Source organism: Populus nigra, chromosome 3 (genome assembly GCF_951802175.1).
Source record: "Populus nigra chromosome 3, ddPopNigr1.1, whole genome shotgun sequence".
NCBI classification, from domain to species: domain Eukaryota; kingdom Viridiplantae; phylum Streptophyta; class Magnoliopsida; order Malpighiales; family Salicaceae; genus Populus; species Populus nigra.
In genome coordinates, this window is record NC_084854.1 from 1,988,916 (window position 1) to 2,001,624 (window position 12,709).

The 12,709-nt window shown below is 34.7% G+C and overlaps 3 protein-coding genes across 3 annotated transcripts; all 3 read right to left on the reverse strand.

The window, feature by feature from the left end:
* Positions 1-205: 205 nt before the first annotated feature.
* LOC133689954 (ATP synthase subunit b', chloroplastic) lies at positions 206-1,128 on the reverse strand. The gene has a single exon (XM_062110073.1). It carries the CDS (start codon positions 990-992, stop codon positions 330-332), a length of 663 nt encoding a protein of 220 aa, XP_061966057.1. The 5' UTR covers positions 993-1,128; the 3' UTR covers positions 206-329.
* A 1,044-nt stretch (positions 1,129-2,172) lies between these two features.
* Positions 2,173-4,961, reverse strand: LOC133689130 (uncharacterized). Its single transcript, XM_062108889.1, has 5 exons — positions 4,547-4,961; positions 4,322-4,421; positions 3,994-4,093; positions 3,424-3,515; positions 2,173-2,675 (listed from the first exon to the last, which is right to left on the reverse strand). Exons 1-5 carry the CDS (start codon positions 4,815-4,817, stop codon positions 2,360-2,362), a joined length of 879 nt encoding a protein of 292 aa, XP_061964873.1. The 5' UTR covers positions 4,818-4,961; the 3' UTR covers positions 2,173-2,359.
* Positions 4,962-5,974: 1,013 nt separating this feature from the next.
* On the reverse strand, positions 5,975-10,797 carry LOC133687754 (UDP-N-acetylglucosamine transporter UGNT1). The gene is made up of 10 exons (XM_062107062.1): positions 10,422-10,797; positions 9,722-9,798; positions 9,417-9,578; positions 9,190-9,323; positions 8,655-8,785; positions 8,519-8,563; positions 8,309-8,406; positions 7,719-7,826; positions 6,730-6,786; positions 5,975-6,625 (listed from the first exon to the last, which is right to left on the reverse strand). The coding sequence occupies exons 1-10, from the start codon at positions 10,600-10,602 to the stop codon at positions 6,551-6,553; spliced, it is 1,068 nt and encodes a 355-aa protein (XP_061963046.1). The 5' UTR covers positions 10,603-10,797; the 3' UTR covers positions 5,975-6,550.
* Positions 10,798-12,709: the final 1,912 nt, after the last annotated feature.

The window sequence follows — 12,709 nt, forward strand, 5'->3', positions numbered from 1 at the left end:
TTGCGTCCTTTTTTGAATGATAGCGCACCTATGCTTTTAGTGTTAAGGATCTCCCTAAACTCCATCCTAATATCTGAACACAAGTTTATACTGCTATTTCACAAACAACTCTAGCTCACAGAGCAACTTAACTCAGTATTTCCATAAAACAAGGAGGGGGAAAGAGCAACGGAAACTAAGCAACAAGAAGGAAAGAAAGAAAAAGTTTTACAATCCACTCCTTTCATTGCATACCATCAGTGTAATTCAAAGAACATATACATTAAGAAACGGAATTCATTTCCAATCTCACAAAATATAAGCACATACTAAACCACAAAGTATTAACTTCATTGAACAGGAAGCACCTTCTTAACAATCCCATCACTGAGAGCAGCAATTTGTGAATCAAGTGCTTTCATAGTCTCCTCTTTTTGAGTCTCCAATTTAGCCAATGCTTCTTGCAAGTCAGCCTCAATTTTCTTCCTTCCTTCAGCCAACTTCTGCTCCACTTCACCCTGTGTTTCCTTCTTCATTTTATTCAGTGCAGCCGATATCTCAGCCCTAGCTGCTCTCATAACAGCAGCAGCCTGTTCTTCAAGTTGCTTAACTTCTTCAGATGTATCTTTAACGCTGCTCAGCTTCTCTTTTATAGCCGCATCTCTCCCATCCATGAAATTACCAAGTGGGGTGAACCAGATTTTGTCCAAAGCAACCATGAGGACCAAGAACTCAACCATGATTATAGGAAGTGTTAAGTTGAAGTCAAAGAGTGCAGCTTTTTCTATTTCTTCAGCCAAAGAAGGTGGTGCGAAGGTTAAGGAAGTGGCAGCAATGAGAGAGAGGGATTTGAGGGTGGAGGTGGAGAGAGACAGGAGTTGGGGTTTGGTGATCTTGAGGATTTTAGGGAAGGAAAGTTGTGGGATTTGGAATTTGGGTTTGGTGTTGGTGGGGAGGTAAGAGGAGGAGAGGGTGATGAGAGGTTTGGAAGAGGCCATGATCATGTTGGCCATGGCTGATGACTAAAGATGCAAAATTTAGAGTTGAGGTGTCCTTCGGGGTGTGAGAGGTGATGACTGATGGTGGTGGGAATGGTAGATTTTGTGTGGAAATGGGGAGGGGATTTTTGGAAGGGGGTTATCTCTTTCTTTGCCACACAAATTGCTGAGGTTTGTAATGGGCAAGGGGAAGGAGTGGAGCGGAGAGGGATTGCTATGCACGTGTGATTTGTGTGTTCTTGACCCTGGTCCGTATTGATCCGACCCGCCCGGAATTCATAGAGACAGCCCTGCCTATCTGACCTCTGGGACCCAAGGTTAGCAAAAAGAAACCGTTTACCACCCTACCGGTCATTCTTTGGGCCTTTGATTAATCGACCGAGTGTCAAAACATCCCTTGTAAGATTTTATTGACGATGATCGGATGATGGCATGGCTTGATCTGATTTCCTATTATATCCGTTGCCAGATTGGTTGATAGGATGTGTAATATCCCTGTTAACCCTGATTTATGTATCATCAGTGGTAATTATTTTTTAAAATATTTTTTTTATAAATATATTAAATTATATATATTTTTAAAAATTATTTTTTATGTTAACACAAAAAAAATAGTTTTAAATAAACTAAATTTAAATTTTTAACAAACAGTTTTTTTTTTTTACTATCAAAAACACTTGTCTGACTTGGCCTGGCCAGCGATACAATCCATGACTTGTGCTACGTTGAATGGTTTTTTAAAGAAAAACTTGTGAAAATTAACCTGTCAAATTAAAACAACCCTAGTTAAAACAAGTCTAACTTTTTAATTTGTTTTTCTTAAAATAACTTTGTCTTTTAACTTCTTTAGAAAAAAACTGAAACGAAACGGGCTAATCCATGCAATCAGTGATCCCAACCTTGCCCATGTTAAATAGCCTTGCGGAAATACTCACTGTAGAAAGTTATCAATGCTTTTACGTTTTCTATTGCTCTCGTCAAAATATTCAATTACGCTGTGGGAAGAGAGAATATACAGTGACAGGAAAATCGAGGAAAGGACATAATTTTATATGTAATTTTGAATTCTTAAACTCATCCATTGCATTGCAGTAGGTTTGGGAAAAGAAAGGGAGAATGGTGTAGTGCGCCACTACCTGTATCAGTGCATGTATTTGTCCACTGTCCATTGGGCATTGGATAATCATGGCTAGTGTTGTAAACCGAAATCATTGAGCAATTCAGATTTGTAAGCTACACTTGTACAAAAACATGGTTTCCGCAGCATGTTAAGAGACTAGGGGCAGCTTACATTCAAGGCTATCACGGCATGTCTCTGTAGGCTCGAGGTAAAGGTTCAATAACAGAAAGAAGCCGCATTTGTAATGCATTTCAGCCGATCACTAATCCTCTCTAAGTGTACCTTTTCGGGAATAACTATTGTTACCGTAAAACTGCAGTATCCTTCTAAAACTGCCCAAGAAACCACAGGCAGATCTAGATGGAGAAGTCTTCCAGCCAATTGTCCTATCCATGGTTGACAGCCTGGAGTACATGAACCACTGTCTGAAGCAACAACTCCATCTGGCCTCGTCTTGTGTAATAATGCCGTCATTTTTTTCTTGAAAATGCTGGCACTTCCCATTCTCTAAGTCATCATAACCTTTGTCTTCGTAATTCTGTCCTTTCTCTTCAGAGCGATTTGATGGTGACAGTGAGCTGCGCACATGCACATTCCCAGTAATGTCATATATGGTTCCGATAGATGAATTGTAAACAAAGACAGATTCCTGAAGTCACTAGAGAATTAACACTTTTTAAAGCAACCCATGCCAGATGCAAGTGGACTGGAACCTTTTAATAGACATTTACAAATGACGAGTGGTAACATCAAAGTTGCAACTATAATAATGTTTTAAAGGGCTTCAAGAGGTTCCGAAGACCGAAACCCTTCTTATCTCTTTCTCATAGATTGTCCACGAGTTCATTCAATCTCACTAAGCCGTACATGTCAAAGGAAATTATTAATTATGCTTACCAAAGCATTTCAGAAATTGAATTGCCATATCTTAAATACACTCCGGTTTCTGCAATCTAATTTGTTTTTAGTTTCAAGGTAGCCTAAAGCATGTGTCGATTTCAGAAATAGGGGAAAATCATGCCTACCCAAAGCCTCTCATAATTGAATTGCCATATCTTAAGTACACAACAATTTCCGCGGAGCCTATTTTTTTCTTATAGTTGCACTATAGCATAAAACATGTGTTTGTTTATGCAAAATTGCAAAGGTAAAATGGAGAGACTAAGTAGTTCAACATAGCTTAAGAAATGACAAACTTGCCTATGTTGGCAAGCAAGCATGTTTATCTGTGACTGAAAGCTAGTAAGTAAACTGAAACAAAATACTTGACACAATGATAATATCTAAAGAAATCAAAGAAAGATATGGTCAGGCGCAGATCCTTACATTTTTGGTGTTTCTGACCCAGCAATCTTTTTCAATGAACGCTTCTTTTTCAAACTGTAGTAGTTGCCTGAGACATGCCGAATAAATTGAAGCTGCAAATACCAAACAAGAAACTGTGAGCATCAAGTAATTCCAGCGTAAACTCTTTGCAGTTCCTTAAACTAGTAACAAAACTGGAAACTAATAGCCTTTATCAACAAACAACTCCAGGGACACCCAATATCATTTACTGAATTTGATTCTTCGAGATTTCATAGACATCAGTTAGAGCTCTAGTAAACAAGCAAAGCAATACTAACTCCCGGCAGTACCAAGACCAGATACTCCGGGAACTTAGCCATTCTCATCTCAGTTTATAAAGACCAGAATCATCAAAATCCATTACATCTACACGACTACACCTATCTTTATATATGCATCATGCACGCACCAAACCCATGAATGCAGCTGTTTTCATCTGCAATGCAGCGATCATCCATCCAACAAACAAATAAAAAAAAAAAACCTACAGGAGCATAGGAAATAACCAAAATATCTTCTAAACCCACAAAAGAAAAACGTGCCACGTACCTGATCACCATCCTTGATGCCATAGTTCTTAATATAATCTGTCTCCATAAGCAACTTCTGATCACCATAACACAAGCAAAAATGCCCCCACAAATGTGGCCTACACAAAACCAAAAATTCACACAACAAAGCATCATATATCAATAACCCCAAACCCTAACATTCTCTTCCACATCTTGCAAACCAACACAAACTACACGATTTCCAAATCACAATTCACTTCTCCCCTCATTAATAATATATCTCAACAAAACACAACTCAAAATCCAAAGCATCAACAAACACGAATTGCATTTGTAATTTTCGTGTTAATTTAATTGAATTTTACCATGAGATCTTTCCCGGCCCTTCCTGCGGCATGTAACTAAACGCAGCCTCAACCGCTTGCCTTAGTTCTTCAACTGTAGCTGACTTCATTACTTCAATCTCTGTAAACACACAAATTAACCCCAACTTCTTAAAAACTTTTCTCATTTTCCTGCATTTTCTCAGCAACCAAGCAGAACAGAACGAAAAACAATAAAAAAAAAGAAAAGAAACATAAGGTACGAACCGAAGGAGGAGGCGTCTAATTTGAGAACAGAGAGTCTGAGAGGTTCTTCAGGAAGTTTATTATAAGAATAAAAAAGAGTCTTGGTGACGTTCCCGAAACTTGAACGTCGGCCATCGAGAGTCATTAAGGACGGTAATGAAGTAGACCGGCGGTGAAGGTGTCGACCAGAAGAAGAAGAAGAAGAAGTTGGAGGTGAATAAGAACCGTCGATTCTGAAATCAGCCAGCTGAATCAGAGAGCTCTCCTCTTCCTTCTCCTCTTCCTCCTTCATTTATGTATTGATTTTGAGAAGATTCTTAGGTGAAAGAGACACGCATTGTGGAGTGAAAATGTGGAGAGAGAGTTAGGGTTTCGCTTTTGGGAGATTCTGGAATATGGAATTGCTTGTTTTAGGAGGGGAGGGGAGGGGAGGGGAGGGGAGAGGAGGGGAGGGAAAGAGGGTCAAGGGTGACAGTTGGGTTTTTTTTTTTGAAGAATAACGGTTTCTTTGGGCACCAGCTCAGCTCATGCAACAAAATAGAGATTACTATTATTATTACTATTATTATTAGCTTGATAATTTCGAAATTATAGAAAATCTCCATGCAAAAGCCAATGAGGTTTTATTAATTAACTTGGTTTGATATTTCATTCCTAAGGATTAATTATTACCCAAGAAATATTTTTAAAGAGTAAATGTGAGCCCTTAAGGAAAGGAAATTAATCTATTCTATAATTACCTAAAAAATATTTTTAAAAGGGTAAAGGTGAGCCCTTAAAGAAAGGAAAATAATACATGTTCATAAGGATTAATTATTACCTGAGAAAGATTTTTAAAAAAGTAAAGGTGAACCCTTAAGGAAAATAAATTAATCTATATTCGCATGAGAATAATTTCATTGTCGAATAAAAAATAATGTTTAGTGTGTTAATAAAATAGAGGTTTAAATGTTAATAACAAATTAAAGAGAGAAAATAAGTAATTATTTATTATTAATGGATTTGTTTATTAGAAATATTAGTAATAGAAATTAAGAATTATTAATGTTTAGTGTGTTTGGAGATGTGACACCAAAAAACGAGGAAGATGTGTAACCTTGAGAACGAAGAAGACCCTTCGCATGAAACAAAGAAGTCCCTTTACAGCAGGCAAGGAACCTCTGATGGTTATGTTAACCGATGAGGGAGTCGAAAAGTGGTGGCTGTAGACGAGCTACAGGGGAAAAGTGTTGTGAAGAAGATGAAGTCTCCCACCCTGAAGCTTAAAGATAAATATTTATAAAAATATATACATGACAGCCAAACAAATCTTCAATAAAAGGAAAATCGAAGACAAAGTTGTTAAACCCAAAATAACCCGACGAGTTAATTTGAAAAATCTAAGGCGTGAATTGACTTGACAGGTCATCCAGCTAGCTCAATACAAGAATATAAAAAAAAACAAATTGGTTTTAATAAAAAAGTTAATCCAAGATTTCTCTCATTACTGGTTTTCTTCCATGAGAAAAAGAAATGGAGCAGAAGTTTACAAGTACTGGTCTTATTCCTTGTCCCTTGAAAGTGCTTTCCTAATTTTTGCTCCAATGCTGGCTCCGGTTAATAGCAAAACTGCAAACGAAAATAACAGAATTCTCTCAAGCATAAGGCGTTCTATGAACTCTGAAGTCAAGCTCCATTACAAACTGCAATCATATACACGGACTTCGACAGGTTGAAGTCACTGGAACATGCAAGTCTTTTACAAGGAAAAATGGCTAGGTAGGATAGTATCATAAGCATATTTCAACATCATCAGAGGTCCGGCTGATACACCGAGACACTTGCAATGTTGCCGAGAAAAGATAAATAAAAGCTCTAAAAATGGTGGTCAGTTTTGGAGTCGGGGCCTGGTGGTTCCCAGAATATGCTTTTTGAATCAGTGACCTTCTATCGAACAAAAACCTCCTCGACATAGTTAGGTCTCTTCCAGGAACCTATAGCAGGCGGGAACATCCTGTGAAGCAAGGGTCTCTATAGTTTGTGCATTTACCTCCCTATGAGCTTATAGTAGGCATACAAACCGGAGCCAGCAAAACCAAGGCATTGCCCAATGACATTGAACTGTAAGGAAGCAAAATAATATTCAATCAGAGAGTGAAATCACAAATGCAGAACAGATATTAGTAGTGCGTGTAGAGAACAGATATAAGAAGGTTTTTACTCACAAAATCATAAGGAAGCCCACCAAAAATAGTCCAGCCAAGTGCAATGGTAAAAAGATCCTACATGAACATGATACCAAAAGATTTGATAAAAGTATCCATAATGTCTGTGGCAAGGATGGAATATTCAGTATAGCCATGGATCACTAGATGTGCTGAATTAACTTGGGAATTTTACCAATAACTAATGAAGATAATAGTTGATGTTCATCATCTAGAATTTCCACTTCTTTAACCCCAAATATGTCAAATTATCACCATTTCATAGCAAAATTTGCAACCATGGATGATATTTGAAAAATTCCAACCTCCTCAAAAATTCATGCAAAATCTGCAATGATGCTAAGAGTAGCTGAAAAGCCCTTCATTTTTCCGCATTTATAATACACAAATATAAATGACCACAAACACTTTTTCAAAACTCGAAAATGTACCAAACATGGCCAGATTTTCAACTCCCGTCAAGATTAAAAACTTGTTCTTTAATTTATTTACTTCTAACCTGGTTTCACAGCATCTGCAATGATCCTGACAGAGGCCAACATAGCCCCCCCCCCCCCTCCTTTTTTTGTTTTGTTTACTGCAATACAAACAGGTCCAGCCATGGCTACACTCTCTCTCCCTCACACACACACAAGCATCCACTTGTAAGTTTAAGATAAATGTATTGTGTAAATCTGGGAAACTGGGTGACTAGCACCATTGGCTAGGTCCTTATTCGATATGATGATCCTAAAATTTATAGTTAATGCAGCTTGGTATTCAAAATCAGACAATAGTAAAAGAAGTCTGTTGGTCAGACAAGTTGAATAATTTATGTAATTCGTTTCAGATTTAGGAGTGCCATGCCTCCATTACCAGAGATTGACAAAGATGACTCGGACACACACTAGAATATCATTCCCAAGAAAGATAGAACTCTTATCATCAACAAGTTGCCCAATTCCATGCATTACAGTAGCAAGACATTAAAGAGTGATTAGTTAACTAACCTTAAGGTTACCGCAAATTGTTTGTGTGAGTGCTGAATTGAGAGTTGTGTTCAGGAAGATACTGTAATTCAAGAAGAAAGCCAGGATACATGAAAGAAGCAATACAGCCTGCTCAAGAGAGAAGCAGAGTTATCACCACTTTTGTCAAAACCCTCTACAAAAATAAGTGCACTAAAACAAGAAAATGACAGAATTAAAACAGCTTTATGCGTCAAGTGATTCATGCTGGTAGAAAGACAAGATACCATAGTGCTTGCAACACCAGTACATAAGAGGGAGAATTTTAAAATTCATTAACACCCAAATAAAATGTAAGAACTGAATTGCAGTGGGTTGTCAGAACATCCCCATCAATACTAGTAATGAATTGGAACCAGGCATGGGCAAAGACACACGTGACCATTGGTGCCTAAGAATGTAGATTTTTTCCAATTAATTCCTAACTAATTCAGTACAGATTTGTACAGAGAATTAGATGTTATAGCATAAGGGCAGCTACACTAAATGTACATTTAAGACTTACAAAGTGCCAGTGGACTAAGCTACCATGCTTGGTTAAAACAAGGGGAAAAAGGGACTTTAAGAATTACCAAGAAACCCGGGGAAAACAGATAAGGGAAATTCATTGTCATCCCCAAATCGCCACGGATAAATGTCCAAAATAACAAAACCGGTCCGCATATAATTCCTGTAATAGGAAAAGCAACACAATGTACAATTTCAGGTAAAGGACAGAAAAGTCTGGAGCACATGAAAATAAATTCAACAGATTACAAATTAATTTAAACATCTTCACTTACCATTGCACCACATAAGGCCAAAGCTATTTAGGCCACTGGATTTCCCTGGGAAAAAGAACATGTTAGCCACTATACAAAGAGAGATGTCAAGCTAATGAAGAGAAATTCCAAGAAGAAAAACAAGTGTGAGTACTACCAATACGGCTTATGGTTGCCAGATATATAGCCGTTGTAAAATTGGCTGCGAAGACAACAGCATAGCCATAGAAGTCAAATGACAAGTCCCGTGCTCCAGCAATAAATGCACCAAGAACTATCAACCCAACACTGGTAACATCCTTAACCTTTTCAGTTAAATGAAGCAATAAAAAATTACAATGGAACAGTAGCTATTTCCAGCAGCAAAATCTATATTGAAGTTCCTATCAAATTAGATATTTCGATGCAGAAACAGGACTATCAAAATGAAAGGAGAAATTAAAATGAAGAAAAAAAAAGTCAGTTCTATTCCTTCAAGCTCTTTCTTTTCTGTTCTGTTCTTTTTCCTACAAAATACACACATTAATCAAGCTCGTGCAAATCCAGGGAGATTTTGTAAGTGTAACACAACCTTAATGGAGACGTCAACTTAAATTTTTGGACAAAGTCATAACAGTGGATGCAGAATATTACAATTTAAATTGCTCGCAAATAATATTTTGATAGAATAGCTACAATAAAGGACCATTTACCTTCCAAAAATTGGACGTGTATATCTTTGCCCTGCCAGAATATACTCCATTATCATTGTAAATACCACTGTTGTCCGCCTTAGGGTGGTATACATGGGAACATTTACCCCACGGACAGACTCCATTGTAACTAGCTTTCATGGGGAAACAGTAGAAGAGGTAGAAATTAATAATAAGTGAAAATTCAACAAGGTAAGAAACCTATTCGATGTTACACACTAACATACCATGTAAAGCAAATAAGTCAATGCAAGAGGTAGGGTGTGCATCAATGTCTCCAGTGGTACAAAAGTAGCGTTGACATCAGAAGTAGTTAAAGATCCACCATCAGTGAAAGATATAATTCTCCAGCGTCTCAATGCATACAGAAAGGAGCACGAGCATATCATCTGCGTGGAACCAAAACGAGAGTGAGAAATGTGGCTATAATGTTGCCAAGACAGCCATTGACAATAAAGGCATAAAATACATAAAACATTCTGATTAAAATGGCAAATAATAAAATGCAACATGTTAGCTCAGGAAGATCTACCTGAAATAATGTTATGACATTTGCACTAGGGAAGTTATAAGAAGAAAGAGCTGCTTTATTGAACAATACCAAAAGCACTGCAAAACATACAACAGAAACCGTAAGTAGCTGAAAATAATTACAACAAAAAACTCAGAAATGACAGTCTATATAAGACTATCATCCTGCTATTTCATCGATGTCGTTTCTTTTTTTTTTCCCTTTCCAATTGATTCATTTCCCTACAAATTATTAAAAATAAAAAAAAAATTCCTCATTCTCCTCATCCGTGCGCTTTTCTGGAAGGATACAAGAAAAAATGAAGCCATAATATTCAATAAGTTCCACGTTATTACTTCATTTAAAATCTCCAAAATATCTCAAACATAATAAGCCATCCAACTTCAGGAATCACATAAACAAATAACAAACAATCCGGTAAAATATCCAATCTAATCACTCTAAACCTCAAATTAACACCAGTAACCACATTCCTAATCACCAAATCCACAATTCACAAAATCTAATAACACAATCCTCTCTATGAGGAGAAAAAACTAACAAAAAATCAGCTATACAAAATTCCTTTCCCTATAAAAAAACCACACGCAGATAATTTAATAATAGATATCAACATTCAAAGATATCAGACCGAATCGAACAACAGAAATAAAAATTAAAAAAAATGATCAGTGTAAATTGTTCAAGAATTGATTTATACCTGCACACGACATGTAAGAAATAGCAGCATAAGCTCCTCTCTTAGTCATTGAAGATCCTCTGAAGGCCTTCTCGTCGCCCTTGATCAGTCTCTCTTTCTCTCTTTGCCTCTCATCGTCGAGTGGAGATACGGAGACTGGAAGGATTGAATTAGAAGAGGAACTTGAAGCCATCGTAGACATCAATTAGAGATCGGTTTGGACTGAAATGGTGATCACTGAGGATTTACGGTCAACTCAACGAGGTGAGTGAGTCGTTGACTCGAACTCGTACGCACACGCGAGAGCCGAGGCCAGTTTCGGGGCTGGCGATTTTTTTATTGCGCCGAATTTGTACAATGGAGTTTCCTTAATTTCGATTTTTTTTCAAATTTGTACATAATTTCTTTTTTATTTTGCTAAAGGGTTTCACACGAATTTGAAATGTCAATAAAATAAGTACCACGATATTTTATTTTATTTTTGACGATAAAGGAGAAAAATAAAGGAGAAAAAATTAGTGATCTACAATAAATCAGCTATGTTTTGACTACGCACCATCTATTTTGAAAAAGAAGATGATAAGAAATAAAATAATATGGCACAAGTGTAATTTTAATTATTAAGATCTGCCGAGTATAGTTATTAGACCTGCGACAGGATAACCTGAGATTTGGAGTTTTAGCCGGGTTTATTTTATTCAAAACTCAGGGCGGCAATTAACTTGGAGAAAATCATCTGATTTGTTAAATTAACTTGAAATCTAATTTACCTGATAAAATCTAGTTACAATATGTTTTTTTAAAAGAATATTTTTTTTAATTAGAGATTTTTATATATATATTTTTCAATTAATTATTAATTAATTTCAAAGTTCATCATATAAATACTAGAAAAATACTTTATTTTTTTAATATAAAATTTGAAACCTTTTATTATATATATTCTATGTTCACAATAAATAAAAATTATTTTTTAATGTGGGATTTGAAGTTATTTAATATATATACTTTATGTTTACAATAAAAAAGTTATATTTTTTTAATATGGAATAAAAAATATTTGTAATTTAAATACTTTAATTTAAAATGACAGGATAATATATTTTCAATATGGAATAAAAACTATTTTGAAATAATCTTTTAAACTTTATTATTTACAACATTTATAATCTATATTCACATGAATTGTTTTTAAATTTTTTTATATGAAATATTAAAATTTCAAATATTTTTTTAAAATATTTTTGGGTTGATTCGGGTTGATCCAAGTCAACCAATATAACCTGAAATCCAGTCTCTTAACCAAATTACTCCCTGAATCAGGGTTTAATAACTATGCTGTCAGGTGCCCATACACACCTTAAGGTATATCTACCATGTTGGTTTTTAATTTTCATTATAAAAAATCACATTTTAATTATTTATTTTCCATGATCAGTTTATGCACTAATCAATGCTAATTCAATTCTTATACAATTGTACGTTAAGATAAATAAAATATTCTTAACTATTGATCTCGAAATTTGAATTTAAGAAATTAAAAAATAAAGTAAATCGTGAATGAAATTACATTTCAATTATTGACGAGCATGTCTTCTCTTAAGATTGAAATATTCATAAACAATAAAGGTAAGAATTTTATTTTTAAATTTACATTAAATGCAAAATTATTATCCTAAGATAAAACTTATTTATTCATAAAACTTATTTTAAATTTAACATAATACCTAGTTCAAGATTAAAATTAAAATGAGTGAGTGTTCATTTGGTCAAATTTAACTGATTTAAATAATTAAAAATTAATTTTTTTAAAATAATATTTATTTTAAATTGATTTGATTTAACCTATTAATTTTATAACTTATATTAAATATTTTAAATTTTATTTATCTAGTGAATTTTAGTTATCACTTTAATAATAAAAAAGTAAAACGCAAATTAAATTTTCAAACAACCCATGATGTTTGAATTATTCAGTTTGATAAATCCAAGTACCATTAAATACCTTTTTTTAAAAAAAAAATAGACTCTTTGCATAGCTATAGGTTTTGAAAATTCACATATCTAATTTAGTAATTGATATATTTATTACTTAAAATCTTTTATTTTTTTCTTAATTCTCAGGTTTAAATTTTAATTAATGCTAAACTAATATAAATATATTTTTATCTTCCATTAAAAACAAGATTTATATTATTTAATTAAAAAAGATACATGTTCTCATCATCAAAAATATATATTAAAAAATCAAATAAAAGTGTCATATTAAAAAAAAATATTAAAGACCAGATGGGCCCTTTTGCTAGGTG